Here is an 18,589-nt window from a genome sequence, read left to right as displayed (position 1 = left end):
GGAAATGGGGAAGCTCAAAATAAATAGATCTTTACACTACAATACCTATCAGTAATATTCTGTCTATTCTGGGAGAACCTAGAGAGCAGGTACTTAAAGCTGATGATTTAGGCTTGGTTTCAATTGGATCATGGAAGATCCTCCCTACATTACATTACATTTAAGTCATTTAGCAGACGCTCTTATCCAGAGCGACTTACAAATTGCGATTACACAGGCTTCCGCGGAGACTGCATTCACGTAAAAGCTGCACATGTCGGCTCAATCGGAAATTACCTTTACTTTTCAATTGTGCTGTTACGCAGATCTTCTGCGGTCCGGATTGGATCTATTCCTTAGAAACGGTAGTGTAAAGATCTGAGCAAAATGTTATCCTTTACACTTTAAGACATGGGTATAAGACAACTGCAAATGAATGATGAGTGATGTAGTGTGTGTGTAATGTTATTGGGTTAACAGAATCAAGATTTGTGTAGTTGACATGGCATTGCTATCCAGGGAAAAGGATAACACCTGCTATTCAGGGCTAATGCAACATTCCCAGAGTAGAATGAAAACAGCTGCAGTATGATGTCATCTCTGAACTGTAGTGTTCTGTCATCCTCTTAACCTCTCCCATGGCTGCATGTCCTCTCCTCACCACTAGATGGCAGTCAAAGCCCAGAGAGATGGACCGCAGGGCAGGCATGACCTGTGTGTGTGTGTGTGTGTGTGTGTGTGTTTGTTGATGAGTACTATTGAGTGGGTGGAGTATTGAAAACAGTCCCTGTTGAATCTTATTGCAGTAAGGCCAGGAGTTTCTCTTGGTCAGGTCACATGGTCATTAGGGACCAGACATTGGGTGTGTTGTACTGTGCAGGCGTTGCTGATGCAGATCTTCCAAGGCCTGGATATGTATTTTACATCATTACGTTAGAGCAATCTGGTGGCCGACGGCACAATCATGACGTGGCACGCAACCATTGGTTGATCCATGCAATGTGCAGGGGAGATCGACCCTTCTCTTGGTCAGGCCACATGGTCTGGAAAAACTCCAGGTGTTGGATTGAATCCCAGCCTACAGTATACAGTGGGGCAAAAAAGTATTTAGTCAGCCACCAATTGTGCAAGTTCTCCCACTTAAAAAGATGAGAGAGGCCTGTAATTTTCATCATAGGTACACTTCAACTATGAAAGACAAAATGAGAAAAAAAATCCAGAAAATCACATTGTAGGATTTTTTTTATGAATATATGTGCAAATTATGGTGGAAAATAAGTATTTTGTCAATAACAAAAGTTTATCTCAATACTTTGTTATATACTCTTTGTTGGCAATGACAGAGGTCAAACGTCTTCACAAGGTTTTCACACACTGTTGCTGTTATTTTGGCCCATTCCTCCATGCAGATCTCCTCGAGAGCAGTGATGTTTTGGGGGTGTTGCTGGGCAACACGGACTTTCAACTCCCTCCAAAGATTTTCTATGGGATTGAGATCTGGAGACTGGCTAGGCCACTCCAGGACCTTGAAATGCTTCTGACGAAGCCACTCCTTCGTTGCCCGGGCGGTGTGTTTGGGATCATTGTCATGCTGAAACACCCAGCCACATTTCATCTTCAATGCCCTTGCTGATGGAAGGAGGTTTTCACTCAAAATCTCACGATACATGGCCCCATTCATTCTTTCCTTTACACGGATCAGTCGTCCTGGTCCCTTTGCAGAAAAACAGCCCCAAAGCATGATGTTTCCACCCCCATGCTTCACAGTAGGTATGGTGTTCTTTGGATGCAACTCAGCATTCCTCCAAACACGACGAGTTGAGTTTTTACCAAAAAGTTCTATTTTGCTTTCATCTGACCATATGACATTCTCCCAATCTTCTTCTGGATCATCCAAAAGCTCTCTAGCAAACTTCAGATGGGCCTGGACATGTACTGGCTTAAGCAGGGGGACACGTCTGGCACTGCAGGATTTGAGTCCCTGGCGGCGTAGTGTGTTACTGATGGTAGGCTTTGTTACTTTGGTCCCAGCTCTCTGCAGGTCATTCACTAGGTCCCCCCGTGTGGTTCTGGGATTTTTGCTCACCGTTCTTGTGATCATTTTGACCCCACGGGGTGAGATCTTGCGTGGAGCCCCAGATCGAGGGAGATTATCAGTGGTTTTATGTCTTCCATTTCTTAATAATTGCTCCCACAGTTGATTTATTCAAACCAAGCTGCTTACCTATTGCAGATTCAGTCTTCCCAGCCTGGTGCAGGTCTACAATTTTGTTTCTGGTGTCCTTTGACAGCTCTTTGGTCTTGGCCATAGTGGAGTTTGGAGTGTGACTGTTTGAGGTTGTGGCAGATGTCTTTTATACTGATAACAAGTTCCAACAGGTGCCATTAATACAGGTAATGAGTGGAGGACAGAGGACCCTCTTAAAGAAGAAGTTACAGGTCTGTGAGAGCCAGAAATCTTGCTTGTTTGTAGGTGACCAAATACTTATTATCCACCATAATTTGCAAATAAATTCATAAAAAATCCTACAATGTGATTTTCTGGATTTTTGTTTCTCATTTTGTCTGTCATAGTTGAAGTGTATCTATGATGAGAATTACAGGCCTCTCATCTTTTTAAGTGGGAGAACTTGCACAATTGGTGGCTGACTAAATACTTTTTTTGCCCCACTGTATCTAGGTTATCTATTCAGAAATATTAAGGCAGAACAGACCAGGGCATTCTACAGTAGTTTTATTACATTCAATATTTTACACATTTTTATTGGTGTCATTGCATCTGCTCATTCAGAAATAAACAGAGAGAAACATGACATTCATGAGATCTTCCCAAGATTGCAGTTTCAAGTTTTTGGGAGATATTAGAATTAATACAATGTGAATTTATTTCAAATATTAGATTTATGCATGTGCATGATCAGTTGGAACATGTTTCTACATGTAATGTAAATGCGAACAGTAAGTGTTTGTTTAGATTTAATGAACAATCTATGAGAATGGATGAGGCACACCTTTTGGCTGTTAGGTAACCAGTAGAAAATTGTCACAGTTTGGTTTTGTCGAAATCCCAGAAAGATCATCAAGGACCTTCAACATGATCATGTTTTTTCTCTTACCAAATCAATGCATAAAAATCAAACATAATCAGGCAATCAGACTAATAAAAAGCAGTGAAGAACATAAACAACAACAACAATAAAACAACAAACAACCACAACTAAAGAATCATTCTCTCCAGTCCAGTTGCCAGGGAAACAAAGTTAACAATAAGGCCTGAGTCTAACATTAGACCTCCTCGTGTACACCCTGGCCTGGCTGTATTCTGAGACCCTACTGGCACCAGGAAGACGACTATTTCAGGCCCTCTTCCCCCCCGCGTTGGGCAGACTGGAGGGTTGTTTGTGGTAGCAGTCCGGGGGACTAGTGTTCATGCCCGTAGGGACATAGTACATGTTATCCAGGTAGCTCTGGTCCAGAGGTGCATGACTCTGGGGCTCCGGTTTGGACCCCTGGCTCCCGGGGCTCCCGTAGCCGACCTGAGCCCCATTCTGGTGCATCGTCCCTTGGGCTGGAGCCTCTGGGTGGCGGGGTGGCTGGGGCTGGGGGTGAGGTGCAGGTGGAGGGGGGCCATAGGGGAGGTACTGGGGGGCGGGGGCGTACATGTTGGGGTTGTGGATGGAGGAAAAGGGGGCCGCAGAGGCGGGGGAGTAGGGGGCGGCCGAGGGAGGGTAGAGGCCTGAGTGAGACATGGTACTCTGAGGGATGAGCACCTCCACGTACTGGCCCGTCTCTGGATCAAACAGCATCTTCCTCAGTGGCTGCACAGGCACCTCAATGTAGAAATACTTCCCCGTGTCAGGATCCATGAGGACCCTGCGAGGGGTTTGCCCGTACCCCAGACCACCTGTACTGTCTGGGTAGTCAGACCCAGACAGACTCCCATACTCAGACCCATAAGATGGCCCCAGGCTCTGTGGGCTACACAGGTACTGAGGGTCCATAGGGGGCAGATTAGGAGAGTGGCTGTGGTCACTGTAGGGACCCCCAGAGACAGGTGGCTGGCCGTGAGGGGACCGGTGGAGCGGGGGGGCCCGACGGGGGTCCATGTGTTGTGGGTGCTGGAGAGGGCGGTCAGCCGTGCAGGAATGGATCATGGAGGGCTGCGGTTGGTGGAGGGACTGGTACATGCCTGGGGGGCTGGGTGGGGCTGGGGAGGGTAGATAATTTGGGAGAGCTGGGCTGGTAGCTGATTGAACTCAGAGGCTGGGGATCTGCTCTGCACTGGTGTGAGCGGAGAGGGGTTGACCCCCATGGAGTAAGGCAGCGCCTGGCCGGGGAGTGGGAGGGGAAGGGAGGGGTGTGGGGGAGTGGTGGTGGTGAGGGGGTGTAAGGCCGTGGGAGGGGCAGCCAGAGGTGCAGGAACAGGGAGGGGGACGGGAGGAGGCAGAGGAGAAGGAAGAGGAGGGGTGGTAGCGGTTCAGCTTCCTCTGGGGCAGGTCAGGTAGGTGGAGGGGGCTGAAGCTTTCCCTCTCATCGTAGCTAGGGGGGTCGTCTGATGCGTAGAAGCGCAGGTCGTCTACCCTCTGCGAGTGGTCGCTGGACAAGGATCTGTGTATAGGCTGCTGTGTGTGTATGTGGTGTGTGTATACGGGGGCCTGTGTGTTTGTGGATACCGTGGCAGGTTGGTTTGTATTGTTGAAAGTAACCGGCATAGTTTGCTCCTGAGGGCACACTGTTGTTGTTTTGAGATTGTGCGGGTGGCTGGTTATATCCACAATAGCTGACTGGCTTGAGTGTTTGGCAGGGGCGTGGGTAGGAGCTGGGGCTGGAGCTGGAGCTGGGGCTGAGACTGTGAGGGTTGTGGGTCTCTGTGTGTAGCTGGGGGCCTGTCCTTGTCCCTGGGTTGAAGCCCCTGGTTGATTTGGCCTTTCATTGGATGTCTCTGTGTCTACTGTTGTTGATGCTGTTTTGTGAGAGAAACTAGCGATGATTGTTGTTTTGGTAGGTGAAGGCCTGTAGCTGGACACTGCAGAAACTGATAACTTTTTATTATAGTTAGACGCTGGGGTCGAATCGTTCGATAGATGTCTGTGGATCGTTGTAGCTGAAGTTGATGGTTTCTCATTGGGCACAGCTCTCTCCTCTTCTATGTGCTGTTTGAAGCTTGATGTTGCCTCCGCTGGTTTCTGCTGTGTTTCACTGGACAGTGAATTTGCATCTGTTTGTCTGAACTTTGGTTTTGGTGCCACTGGTGGGCCGTTGGCTATTGAGTGAACCTCTATAGTTTGCGGTCTGGTGCTTGACCTGACGGTCTTCTCTTGTTTATCTTGTTTATGTATTTCTTTAGACAACGACCTCACCTCGATCACTTGTGGTCGGTATCTTCTCATCAGTGCTGGTGAGCCTGGTAGCGAACCTGGTAACTTAGGTGAGTAGGATGATTTCTTCACTGTCTCCTTTTCAGCAGTGTCTTCTTGTGTTTTCTTCTGTGGGGGTGGTGGTGATGATACCGTGCGTTGCTCTATGTCTCTGACTGTGGCTCTGACACTAATCCTTTCCTGATTAAAAGTGGTCCTAACTCTGTCATCAGTTTGAGCGGAGACTCTTCGAAGCCTGGGAGAATTTGGGACCGAATGGGTATGAGAGGAAGAGACTGATGCATTGATGGAAGATGACGAAAAGGATGAGGCTGAGGTTGATGCATTGACGGAAGACGTGGAGAAGGATGACGATTCTTGCGCAGTGCTTGGGGATGATACGGATGAGGCTGCTTGCACAGTGCTTGAGGATGATACGGATGAGGCTGCTTGCACAGTGCTTGAGGATGATATGGATGAGGCTGCTTGCACAGTGCTTGAGGATGATACGGATGAGGCTGCTTGCACAGTGCTTGAGGATAATGCGGATGAGGCTGCTTGCATAGAGGATGTAGACGAGGACGAGTAGGTTCTCTGTCTGTGTGAGTCACTCGTACCCCCATCTGAGGGTCCACGGGTCTGAAGAGGGATCTCTATTTGGTTTATATGTTTCCTTGGAACCCCTCCACCCCCAACTTCACCCCCACTCCTTCTTATCTCCTCTGACACAGCCTCAGAGACCACAGACCCAATATCTGCCTGGTAGCCCTTCTCCTTGACCAGTATGGACACGGAGTGGCTGGGGGTAGGGGTGGGGATCTTGGTGGGGACAGAGGAATGTGGAGTGCCTAGAACTGGAGCTGGGGATGAGGTTGGGGCTGGAGGAGAAGCTGGAGCTGGTGAAGCTTTGCGACCAGGTGAGGAGACCGGGGTTGGAGCTGGGGCTGGGGATGAGGCAGGAGCTGGGGAGGCTGGGACTGGGACCAGGGCTGGAGAGGCTGGAGTAGGGCAGGAGGGAGCCGGAGACGCCAGGGCCGGGGAGGCTGGAGCTAAGGCTGAGAATGACTTGGGCTTATTGGATCCATTCTGTAGCACCAGAGAAGCACTAGACACTTCTTTGTCTTTAATGGGGAGTTTAGGGCTGCTGCCCAGCATAGGTGGCTTTGTATCTCTTCTCACCACTTCAGGTTTGTCACTAGACTCTGATACACTTCGGTGTCTCCTGGTTACTCTCGGTGACTCTGTATCACTGGGTTTCACCTTGGTGTTGCCTGTTTCTGTTTTGACAGTGTCCTGTACAGGGGTATTGTGTTGGTTTAACTCTGTCTCTGTCACAGCTACTTCCTCTGTTGTGCAACTCTTAGCTGTTACATCAGAAGGGTCCTTGGGTACTTTGGTTGTATCTGTGGACACCTGCTGTAAAGAATCAACCTTAGGTTTGCCTCTAGACATTTCTCTGTCTGTTTGGTTGAACGTTCCTGTTTTGTTTTTGTTTTCTCTCCAGCTGACAGCTTTGTATTCTATCTGCATTGGCTGAGGATGAGGCATCGGCTTTTCCTCTTTCCTGTCTTCACATCTGTCCTCCCTCCTCTCCTCTTTTCTATCCTCCCCCCTTTCCTCTCCCCGTTCCTCTCTCCTCTCCTCCACACTCTCCTCACTCCTCTCCTCCTTCTCTGGTGCTGGCATGGCCTTGAATGACAGGTTGTATGTGTTTTTCACCAGCCTTCTCACATCTCTCACTTTGTGCAGGGGAGCTTTGGCTTTACCCTTCCTATTGGCATCCACATTCTCAGTCTGTTTATTCATCTTGTTCAAGGTATTCACTCCCTTCTCTTCTTCTATGGTTTCTCTATGAGAAGTCTCCACTCTCCTGTATTCTTCTCTTTTTTCTCTATGTGAAGTCCCTATCCTCCTGTCTTCTTCTCTGGATTCTCTATGTGAAGTCCCTATCCTCCTGTCTTCTTCTCTGGATTCTCTATGTGAAGTCCCTATCCTCCTGTCTTCTTCTCTGGATTCTCTATGTGAAGTCCCTATCCTCCTGTCTTCTTCTCTGGATTCTCTATTTGAAGTCTCCACTCTCCTGTCTTCTTCTCTGGATTCTCTATGTGAAGTCCCTATCCTCCTGTCTTCTTCTCTGGATTCTCTATGTGAAGTCCCTATCCTCCTGTCTTCTTCTCTGGATTCTCTATTTGAAGTCTCCACTCTCCTGTCTTCTTCTCTGGTTTCTCTATGTGAAGTCTCCACTCTCCTGTCTTCTTCTCTTGTTTCTCTCTTACAGGTCCTCCCAGGGGAGGCAGTCTCGTGTTTAACCTCAAGTTTAGTTTCCAGCTCGGGCGACAGTGAGACGTTTAGAGAATATTTTTTATTTTTCTCTGTAGCAGGGCTGGGTTTCAGAGTGATCTCTGGTGTTTTGGATGTGTAGGTGCTCTTGACGCTCGGATGTTTATGGTTTTCAGAGTTCAGAGTTTTTATGTTTGTCATTCCTGCCTGCGTGCTGTTGGCTCGAGTGGCAGCAGGGACGTCGGTTTTCCAGGCAGCTGCATCTGCTGAGTCACCTCCCTGTTTGTCATCCTTCTCATCCCTCTGTTTACTGTCATCCCTCTCATTCCTACATTTACTGCCATGCGTCTGCTTTACTCCCATCATGGCGTTCTTCTCTGTGGGTTTTGTACTTTCAAACGGGAACACCAGTTCAGACCTCATCTCTGGTTTGACCGGTTCAGTTCTCCAAGAGTTTGGGTTTCTGACAGGAGATTCAATTCTGTCATTGTTTCTCTGAGGACAACTAGTAGTAGGGGGCTCAGACCTCATCCAAGGGCTAACATGGTTAGGGGTTCTGTTGCAGTGAGATTCAATTATATTGTTTCCCTGAGGAGAGGTAACTGGAGCAAAACGTGCACCAGGACTCATCTCAGGGGTTGTGCAGGTTGGTTCAGGTCTCTTGTTGGAGTTAATATTAATAGTACGGTTTGTTGGTCTAATACTGGGTTTCACCCCGAAACTTCTCTGTTGTCTGTTTACGTCAGTGTTTGGGCTCGTCTCTCTTCTCACAGCCAGGTCCTCAGAGGAAAGACTGTCTTCTGAATTTATACTGGAACTCAGATTCTGTGTCTCTGGTTTAGGGGACTCTTTAATGGTTGACAATTCACTCTCAGAAGGAGGAGGGGTTTTGTTCTCGGATGGGCTGAGGTCACCTTCTCCTTCCTGTTCGGTTTGTTTACCAACATTTGGCATCTTCTTGGAAAGGATGCCCTTGATCAGGCAAGTGGCCATCTTGGTTTTGGTACATGTCTCGGCAAGGGACAAAGACTTCTGGAGCTTGCCCTTCCTTTCGGTCTGCTCAGTGGCAGGTTCAGGGCTGAGTTCCGGGCGGTAGGCTTCCTGCAAAGCAGCAGGTGTGCTGTGTTGTCTCTGCAACGTCTCTCTGTTGTGTCTCTGTAGAGAAGGACTGTCCTTTGTAACCACAGGAGCCACAGGAACCATTACAGGACTAGGAACCATGATGGGACTACCATCGCTGTTCTCACCCAGCTTCAGCTCGGGCTTATTCCTTCTCTTCAGCTGGATCTGTCTCTTGGGCACTCCTCTCCTCACCTTCTTGGGTTCCTCTCTCTCCACAGCCACGTCTACACACTCAAAGCTGCCCATCTCATATTTTTGGGATGGGTCCAGGCCGTCGAGAGGTGGATAATAAGCTCCAGAGGAGGGCTGCTGCTGCTGGCGTGGGACTGGGAAGTCTTCATTGTCCAGCCGTGGAGCAGACCCTCTGAGGTCAGCATAGGCCAGCCAGGCTGCATTAGCCCCCGCTGGGCTGTCCTGGGTGGAGGGCTGGGAGGCTCCGGTGGAGGAGCGGTGGCTGGAGTTGTACATGTCCAGGTAGTCCACCTGAGGGGATCCAGAGGACAGGCTGCGGAAGGCCACGTCACTGAACCACTTCACCTCGTTGTCCTCCTCATCCAGCTCACTGCCCATGCTGGAGCTGGGGCCGTCGGCTGAGATGCGTCCAGAAAAGGAGCTCCCGAGCTGAGGTATCGCAGGCTTGTGCTTGGGCTCTTGCTGCAACTTCTTGGTAGGTCCAGGTCCACCTCCTCTGGCTGTCTCTGGCTGGGAGCTGTGTGCAGCTCTGTGCAGTATACCGTGTTGTTGCTGTTGTAGCTGTTGTATCTGTTGTAGTCTGGTGGTGAGCAGGCTCTCTGAATAGGAGCGCGCTGCTGGCATTCCCTGTCGACTCTCTCTGCTTGTGGGAGCTGCTTCGTGGCTTGCAGGCCCGTTTCTATTCCTGGCACTGAATGACAGGTCAACCTGTTCCCCCTTGTAACTGGCTTCCTCCTGCTTCCCCTCCCCCTTTCGGGCCACCCGCTCCTCCCCCTGTGTCTCACTCTCCCTTTCTCTCTCCCTCCCCATTGCCCTCTCCCTTTCTTCCTCTCGCTGTCTCTCCCTTTCCTTTCTCTCCCTCTCCCTTTCCTCTCTCTCCCTCTCCCTCTCCTCCTCCCCCTGTCTCTCCCTTTCTCTCTCCCTCCCCATTGCCCTCTCCCTTTCTTCCTCTCGCGGTCTCTCCCTTTCCTTTCTCTCCCACTCCCTTTCCTCTCTCTCCCTCTCCTCCTCCCTCTGCCTCTCCCTCTCTCTTTCCCTCTCCTCATCCTCCCTCTCCCTCTCCTCCATCTCCTTGTTCCTTTCTCTTTCCCTCTGCCTCTCTCTATCCCTCTCTTGCATCTCCCACAACATCTCCCCCCCTCCTCCTCCTCCTCCTCCTCCTCCTCCTCCTCCTCCTCCTCCCTCTCCAACATTTCCAGGCGTGTTTGGCTGTTGTAGGCCCTGTTGTTGCTGTCACCAGAGGAAAGAGTGGGGCTTCCCCTGGATGTCACAGCTTCTATAACAGACTCCATTATGTTCTCAGACTCCATTATGGCCTCAATGGCCTGGGTCTCAGAGGGACTGGTACTCCTGTTTCCCCAGTGGCCGTGAGGCCTCGCTGGGGCCGGGGGTATGATGTGTACTGGAGTGAACCTGGTGAGGGGAGGAGAAGGGATGTCTTCCTTACTCATACGATGAGCCATGTCTTCTTCAGTTAGCCTATCTATGGTTTTATTCCTAGGGTTGGGTGAGGTTTCTCTACATGGGTGCTCAGGTGTAGGAGACTTGTGTGAGGGGTTGTTGCTGTCACTAAGGTCAGGGGTTAGAGATGAGGCTGGATGTTTATGCTCCAGATCTTCCAGTCTCTGGACAGGTGAGTTACCTGTAACCCCGTGGTCAGGTGAAAGGGAGGGGCTCCTTCCTCTTGAAGAAGCAGTGGGTTCAGGTGGGATGTGTCTGGTTTCAGGTGTGAAGTTTCTGATTTCAGGTGTGAAGTTTAGGATCTCAGGTGTGAAGTTTAGGATCTCAGGTGTGAAGTTTAGGATCTCAGGTGTGAAGTTAGGGATCTCAGGTGTGAATTTTATGATCTCAGGTGTGAAGTTAGGGATCTCAGGTGTGTGGGTAGAGAAGTTGTAGGGGACTGGAACTTCTCCTATTACAGGTGAAGAGGTGGTATCTCTACTCTCTTCAGTAGGTGATGCTTCCCTGGAGTCGTGAGAAAGATGATTACCCAAGGGGTTTGAGGTGCCGTTAGTGATGAGTCGCTCTGATAGGCTACCAATACACCTCTCAGGTGAGCCAGGTGAAGCCCTGCGTTCAGGTGAGTGGGCAGGATTCTTTACTCCAGGTGAGCCAGGTGAAGCCCTGCGTTCAGGTGAGTGGGCAGGATTCTTTACTCCAGGTGAGCCAGGTGAAGCCCTGCCTTCAGGTGAGTGGGCAGGATTCTTTACTCCAGGTGAGCCAGGTGAAGACCTGCGTTCAGGTGAGTGGGCAGGATTCTTTACTCCAGGTGAGCCAGGTGAAGCCCTGCGTTCAGGTGAGTGGGCAGGATTCTTTACTCCAGGTGAAGCCCTGCGTTCAGGTGAGTGGGCAGGATTCTTTACTCCAGGTGAGCCAGGTGAAGCCCTGCGTTCAGGTGAGTGGGCAGGATTCTTTACTCCAGGTGAAGCCCTGCGTTCAGGTGAGTGGGCAGGATTCTTTACTCCAGGTGAGCCAGGTGAAGCCCTGCGTTCAGGTGAGTGGGCAGGATTCTTTACTCCAGGTGAAGCCCTGCGTTCAGGTGAGTGGGCAGGATTTTTTACTCCAGGTGAGCCAGGCGAAGCCCTGCGTTCAGGTGAGTGGGCAGGATTCTTTACTCCAGGCGAAGCCCTGCGTTCAGGTGAGTGGGCAGGATTCTTTACTCCAGGCGAAGCCCTGCGTTCAGGTGAGTGGGCAGGATTCTTTACTCCAGGTGAAGCCCTGCGTTCAGGTGAGGGGCCAGGACTCTTTACTCCAGGTGAGGGGGCTGAAGTGTTTAGCTCAGATGAGGAGCAAGAAGTTTCCACTCCAGGTGAGGGGGCTGTGTACCTGGGCAGAGGTGAGGGGGTTTTATATGTTGGATAAGGTGAGACAGTTTGACTCTTAGGAGGTGAGGGGGCTTTATACTCAGGTGAGAGGTTTTTATATCTGGGTGGCTCAGGTGATTCAGCTATTTCTCTAGTCTCAGGAGGATGTGTGATAGAGCTGTATATCCCTGTAATCTCAGGTGAGGAGTTGCTACCTCTGCTTCCAGGTGAGGAGCCTCTACCTATAGAGTCAGGTGAGAGACTGTTCCGTCTGTTCTCTTCGGTAGGGGTGGTGCTCTTCCTCTCAGGTGACAGGTGTGTTCTGCCTCGTGGCTGAGCTGAGGAGAGGAGATTGTTGATCTCAGATGTTGACACCAGCACCCTGGCTTCTGGGGAGAGGATGGAGTAGGTGATACCTGAGACCTGGGGGGAGGAGGAGTTGAACCGAGGGTCCAGGGACTTGGCCTTTACCTCTCCAGGTACCTCAGGTGTGAGGTCTCTTTTCTTGATCTCTGGTGTGGAGGATGTGATTCTGATCTCAGGTGATTGCGCTGTGCTCCTGGGTTTTATAAGAGGGCTGGTGTACCTTACTTCAGGTGAAGGGGTTCTTGATGGGGTTCTATTGTAACGTGTTTCAGGTGAGGGGGTTCTTGATGGGGTTCTATTGTAACGTGTTTCAGGTGAGGGGGTTCTTGATGGGGTTCTATTATAGCGTGTTTCAGGTGAGGGTGTTCTTGATGGGGTTCTATTGTAATGTGTTTCAGGTGAGGGGGTTCTTGATGGGGTTCTATTGTAACGTGTTTCAGGTGAGTTGGTTCTTGATGGGGTTCTATTGTAACGTGTTTCAGGTGAGGTGGTTCTTGATGGGGTTCTATTATAGCGTGTTTCAGGTGAGGGGGTTCTTGAGGGGGTTCTCGAGGACGTTCTTGTCCAGGTGTCTGAGGATGAGGAGGAACCTGAGTGGTATGAGCTAGTTGAGGAGGATGAATCTGATCTGAATTCAGGTGTGAGACTCGTTGACCTGAGTAGTTCAGCACTTTGTGGGATACTGGCTAAACTGACTTCAGTTGTGACACTGGTTGACCTGAGTTCAGTTGGGACACAGAGCAGACTGAGTTCAGGTTTTACACTGGTTGATCTCAATTCAAGTGTGATGCTGGCTGATCTGAGTCCAGGTGTGGTACTGGTAGACCTGAGCTCAGGTGAGGAGGTGACAGGTGTAGGAGGGGTGTACCTTGGGGCAGGTGTTGAGATGGTGCTCCTGGCTTCCTCTGAGGAGCTCAGGTCTCTCTCTGAAGGGGACAGGTGAGGTATGAGTTCAGGTGTACCGACAGAGTTCTCTAACTCAGGTGTACTGACGGAGTTCTCTAACTCAGGTGTACTGATGGAGTTCTCTAACTCAGGTGTGGAGGTTCTGCTGAACAGGTCAGGTAAGGACACTCTCCATTGATTGTCCAGTGAGTATGCTTTATTCCTAAACTCAGGTGAATAATCTCTATTCTTTAGCTCAGGTAATGCTGAGGTGAGGCTTCCTAGCTGAGGGGAGATACCTGTACCTCTAATCGTAGGTGGGGATGAAAGTGATGAAGGTTTAGACTCAGGTGTTATGGCTCTATCCCTAGGTTGAAATGACACTATGTAATCAGGTGAAAAAGGGTTGGCTATTAACTCAGGTGAGTGGCTGATGTCCCTTAGTTCAGGTAAACACTGAGCTACTCTGGTCTCAGGTAAAGACAGACTTGTATCGTCAGGTGAGGAGGCTGTGCCTCTGACTCCAGGTGAGGAGGCTCTGTCTCTGGCCTCAATAGGATGCACAGGGACCACGGATTCAGATGAGGGGCTGGAGTATCTATTCTCTGGTTCAGGTGTCAGGTGGGTTTCCCTACACTGTGGTGAGGGGGCAGGTGAACGCTGGACCACCGATGGGGCTGAACCTTTACCGTCAGGTGAAGGTGTTGTAGTATTACTGTAGCCAGGTGAAGGTGTTGTAGTATTACTGTAGCCAGGTGAAGGTGTTGTAGTATTACTGTAGCCAGGTGAAGGTGTTGTAGTATTACTGTAGCCAGGTGAGGGCGTTCTGTCTCCACAGGTAAGGCTAGGTTCCTCAGGTGAGGAGTCAGCTGTCCTCCGTCCAGGTGTTGGAGCTGTGTTTCCTTGTTCTAATCTTGTGCTGACGTCCCTAGACGTCCCCGATGATGCTGTGTTGTTTCCTGCAGTAGCTAAAGGTCCTGACTTCCAGCCTTCAGATAAATGACAATTATTCTCCCTCTGTGTTGGAGGACTGAGCTTCTCTCTAGAATCCTCAAAGTTCTCTGGCACTGTGTGGTAGGAACTTGTCGAGTCGTTCAGCTCATCTACCACAGGGGGTGACACTTGGGGCGACTCTGAGCTCTCCCCTGCTCCTACGGGAGGGGGAAAGGGAGTGTTGACGAAGGCCCCTGCCGCGGGGCTGCTGGAGAGTGAAGGAGGCCGCGACTCGCAGTCGTCCCCGAAGATGTCACAGAGGCAGGTGGTCTCAGAGATGGCTGAGCGGTGGCTGGGGATGTTGGTGATGTCGAAGATCTCCACGTGGTTTGGGGTTCCGTCGCGGTGGCGCAGGGAGCTGCGGAGGAATGAGTAGCTGTCCCCCTGGAGGGTCCAGCTGTCCATCGCTATGCCACTCAGGGCTCACAGGGGACCGGCCGGTTTCTCTTGTGGTGTGTGTGTGTGTGTGTGTGTGTGTGTGTGTGTATAGGGGGGGGGGTCCGTACCTGGACTAAGAGCAAGGCAGAGACACAAAAAATAGACTTACTACTAATGATAATATTCCTATCTGAGCATTAATATGTTTGTGCCACCACACCTGACCAGTGTTACAGGTTGTTATTCAGGTTAATGTTTAATTAAGAGGATACACATCACAACATTCATAACATCATCTGAATTCATTTTGCCTTCTTAATCATTCCATGAAGCCAATGAGGCCCTAATCATTAAAATGTCACAATAACTTACCAGCTAACCAGTGCGCTAACTCAGCCATGTGTCTCAGGCATGCACACATAGGTGTCTGGTTGGACATAGGTATAGGTATATGGATATCTGTATCAGTTGGAATAGCCTACACATTCTGAAGTAATGCCTGATTTTAGTAGAAAATAGCGATTAATGACTGATTCATCACAGGGTAATAACATTGTCATTTAGTAATTTTAGCATTAGGACTTAGCAATTAGCATTGTTCAAACATAAAAGTTCATTCAGGAGTGTGCTCTGCTAACAGCTAGCATAGCAGCTCTGTCACATTGACATATTTCTGCAAGAATTTTGTAAAGTAATCAAGAGTTACAGACACTGAAGCATAATAATAGGCTACATCCTAAAAGAGAGTGGTACATAAACGTTCTTGCTCAGTTTCATACAGACCTTGTATCTATTTTCTCCACATTGCCATGCCTTGTGGCTGCACTCAGCTAGCTTCCTCTCAGTATGTGAGCCAGAGAGGTATTTCAGAGAAAGTCAGAGGGGTCGCTACTGTACCTTCGCCTGGAAATGTCTGGGGTTCTCCCTTCCTAGGGTATTGAGTTCTTCTGTGTTGGAATAACACCCCTCATTCAATCCACTGCCTCTATTCCACAGTCCAGTCAGTTCAGTCAGTCCAGTCAGTCCAGCAAATCATGCAATATACTACCACCTCCACTTTCATCCATTACAGAGCTGCTGTTTCTGCTGCTGCAATACTGTGCTCTACCTTAACCCGGTACAGCCCAGTACAGCCCAGTCCAGCCCAGTCCAGCACTGTCCAGCCAAGTACAGCCTACTACAGTGCAGCTCAGCCTGAGCTGGTCTGTGCACAGACTCATAGACTCATAGACTCCGGCTTAATTATAAAAAGAGACACTTATGGAAAGTGCAACAGCCACCACTCTCTCGGCCCCACCCCTCTGAGCCAGTTCCAGGATAAGGGCTTTCCAACAGGCAGGGGTTGGGTTGGGAGTTTGGGGGTTTTGGTTTGGAAGCAGCTACCCTGTCTGATTCCAGTGGAGCGGAGGGGGAGGGGAGACTAAGGGAGGGAGGGAGGGAGGGAGGGAGGAGAGGAGGGGAGGGGAGAGGAGGGGAGTTATGGTTAGCAGCAGGTGCTGTTCCAGCCAGGATGGGTGCCTCTGGAATCTGACACTTCGAGCCAGCTCAGTCACAGGGTCCTGGGTTATATATAGACCCACACTATCAGGAGGAGATGGTAGGGTTAGTTTAGCTCCCTGGGGCCCAGAGTGAGGGGACAGAGGGGATAGAGAGGGGAGAGAGGGAAGGGGGGGATATGGAAGAGAGGGAGAAGAAGAGAGAGGGAGAGGTAATGGAAAAGAGGGGAGAGGAAGAGAGAGGGGAGAGGAAATGGAAGAGAGAGGAGAGGAAGAGAGGGAAGAGGAAGAAAGAGGGGAGGGGAAGAGAGGGAAGAGGAGGAGAGGGGAGAGGGAGGGAGAAAGAGGGGAGTGGAAAGGGAGAAGAGAGGGATACAAAATGGCTACAAGGCCTGCTAGACTTCTGTACATGTTTACCTGTCTATTGCTGCTTTGCATGGAAACTCGATTTAATAATACCCCTCATAACCTTTCTGGGGTATTTTTGTTTTGATGTGTAAGTTGTGGCCAGTGAGAGATTTTACTGAGATGGAGAAGGTTCTGCTAGTAGCTAGAGAGAATGTTTAACAAGGTGTGTGTGAGTGTGTGTGTGTGTGTGTCTGCGTGCGAGCGTGCGTGGGTGGGTGGGTGTGGGTGTGTCTGTGCGCGCGCGTGCGTGCGAGCGTGCATGTGCGTGCGAGCGTGGGTGTGTGTGCGTGTGTGCGTGTGTGTGTCTGGTCTGCCTGTTTTGTCATGTTGGGGACAGTCAGTGTGCCCTCTGGGACTAACCCAATAAAGCAGTTGATTACCATCCTCTTACTGACAGCCAGTAGAAACTCCTTGAGAGCTGGTCTCATTCAAGGCAACATAATGACAGTATGAAAAGGCATCCTATTCCTTATATAGTAAACTACATTTGACCAGAGCCCTGGAACAGGGAGCCATTTGGAATGCACACAGTGACTGAGGGATTATAGTAGTGACATTATGTCATGGGGCAGAGAGACCTCATTCCCCTGGAGAAATGGGCAGACTCTGTCTCTAACCACAGGCCTAGAATCAGTTTACTCTCCATCAGCAACAGACTTAGAAATACGGATGCAAGTGGCAAAACTGATCCTAGATCATCACTTAAGTATAAGCGGTGATGTCATCCTACACTCCTAGCTTTTCTCTCCAGCTAGAGTTGTATTCTGGATCAGAGGCCTCAGTACATAGACAGTGGTTGGTTTGGTTGCCATGGTTTGTCAGATTATCCTACAGTAAACTGGCCTACATTATTTTATGACACGTTATAAATACACATAGATATCACCAGGCAGACATGGGGGAGAAGTCACACACATAGTGTTAGAGAACAGGGAAACACTATCACTATCTGACACAACATGAGACGGAAACATGAGCCAGATAGCTGTGCACTTTTGTCCATGTTCTACAGTAAACTCAGGCATACTGTATGTCAGATGATCTCTTGGATGTTCTCTCTCTCTCTCATCTCTCTCTCAATTCAATTCAATTCAATTCAAGGGGCTTTATTGGCATGGGAAACATGTGTTAACATTGCCAAAGCAACTCTCTCTCTCATCTCTCTCTCCTCCCTCTCTCCCCCCCTCTCTCTCATCTCTCTCTTTAATACCCCCATCTCTCTACCCCTTTCTCTCTCCTCACACCTCTCTTTCTCCCCATCTCTCTGTCATCCCTCTCTCCCCACCCCTCTCTCTCTCTCTGTCATCATAGAGTTCAGGGGGTTATTGTATTGCTGTGGGGATAGTGGTCCAGAGGTGGACTCAGGGGAAAGTATGCCTGGCACCTCAACTATGGAGAGGTTTTACGTTCAGCCCAGGGTTAGATTAAACACAGCAGCCCCCTTGCCTCCAATACAAAACTACACCTACTTGATCAACAGCAATACCCACACACCAGCTGGCTAAACCCATCCATTCACAAGCCAACTAGAACAACCATACCCCAACCTGCAGTGCCAATCTATGTTCAATGTTTCTGAGTTGCCAGGGTGCCCAGGAATACAAATGAGAGCCAGGCTTTTGGTGACATCCTGTACTGTTATAGACATGCTCATTGTAGTAGTGTGCATTGTTCCTGTCATGTATGTTGTTATAAAGTGATCTAGTGAAGTAATACATGTACTAACATATAGTATAAGGCTGGGTCTCAGCCTGGTCTAATATACTTTAGTTCCTCCTCAGACAGTAAACTCACATGGGTGTTTATTTCCTGTGCCCCTATCTTTGGGCTGTGATGCTAAACCAAGGCCCAGTCTCATGAGAGGGTATTTTAGAACCAACCAACCCCTTAGTATTCATGACAAACAGGACAGAATAGAAACCAGCAGGATCACATTTCAAATCTATCTTTTTTCAATTGCCCTAGTTTGTTGTGATGCCCTTTTCTGGGTGTGATTGTGGTTTGTGAATCTGTCACCTAATTTATTAATCCATTTGTGTGTAATGATTGATGTGCATCACTGTAATCTAGCCTATCGGGGGCTTCATAGCACCTTCTAGAAAGATCCCATGCAAAAATCTGTCCAATCTTCTGTTGTGAAATGTGATTATGCATGTTTAGATCATAAGGAGTGAAGGATCAATTGGAGTTGTTTTGACTTGTACAGATGTTCTAATATAATAATAATATATACCATTTAGCATTTAGCTTTTATCCAAAGCAATTTACAGTCATGCCTGCATACATTTGTTTACGTATGGGTGGTCCCAGGAATCAAACCCACTATCCT

The 18,589-nt window shown here is 49.4% G+C and overlaps 1 protein-coding gene across 1 annotated transcript; it reads right to left on the bottom strand.

Annotated features, from left to right (window-relative positions):
- Positions 1 to 2,698: 2,698 nt before the first annotated feature.
- LOC135571676 (serine/arginine repetitive matrix protein 2-like) lies at positions 2,699 to 15,642 on the bottom strand. The gene is given in 5 exon segments (XM_065018172.1): positions 2,699 to 4,170; positions 4,172 to 4,343; positions 4,346 to 9,821; positions 10,067 to 14,489; positions 15,254 to 15,642. Coding segments are annotated over 4 exon segments (10,800 nt in total). The 5' UTR covers positions 14,384 to 14,489; positions 15,254 to 15,642; the 3' UTR covers positions 2,699 to 3,335.
- Positions 15,643 to 18,589: the final 2,947 nt, after the last annotated feature.

This window comes from Oncorhynchus nerka, linkage group LG5, assembly GCF_034236695.1.
Source record: "Oncorhynchus nerka isolate Pitt River linkage group LG5, Oner_Uvic_2.0, whole genome shotgun sequence".
NCBI lineage: Eukaryota > Metazoa > Chordata > Actinopteri > Salmoniformes > Salmonidae > Oncorhynchus > Oncorhynchus nerka.
Note: the sequence above shows the minus strand (reverse complement) of the source record. Positions and strands in the feature narration are given on the sequence as shown.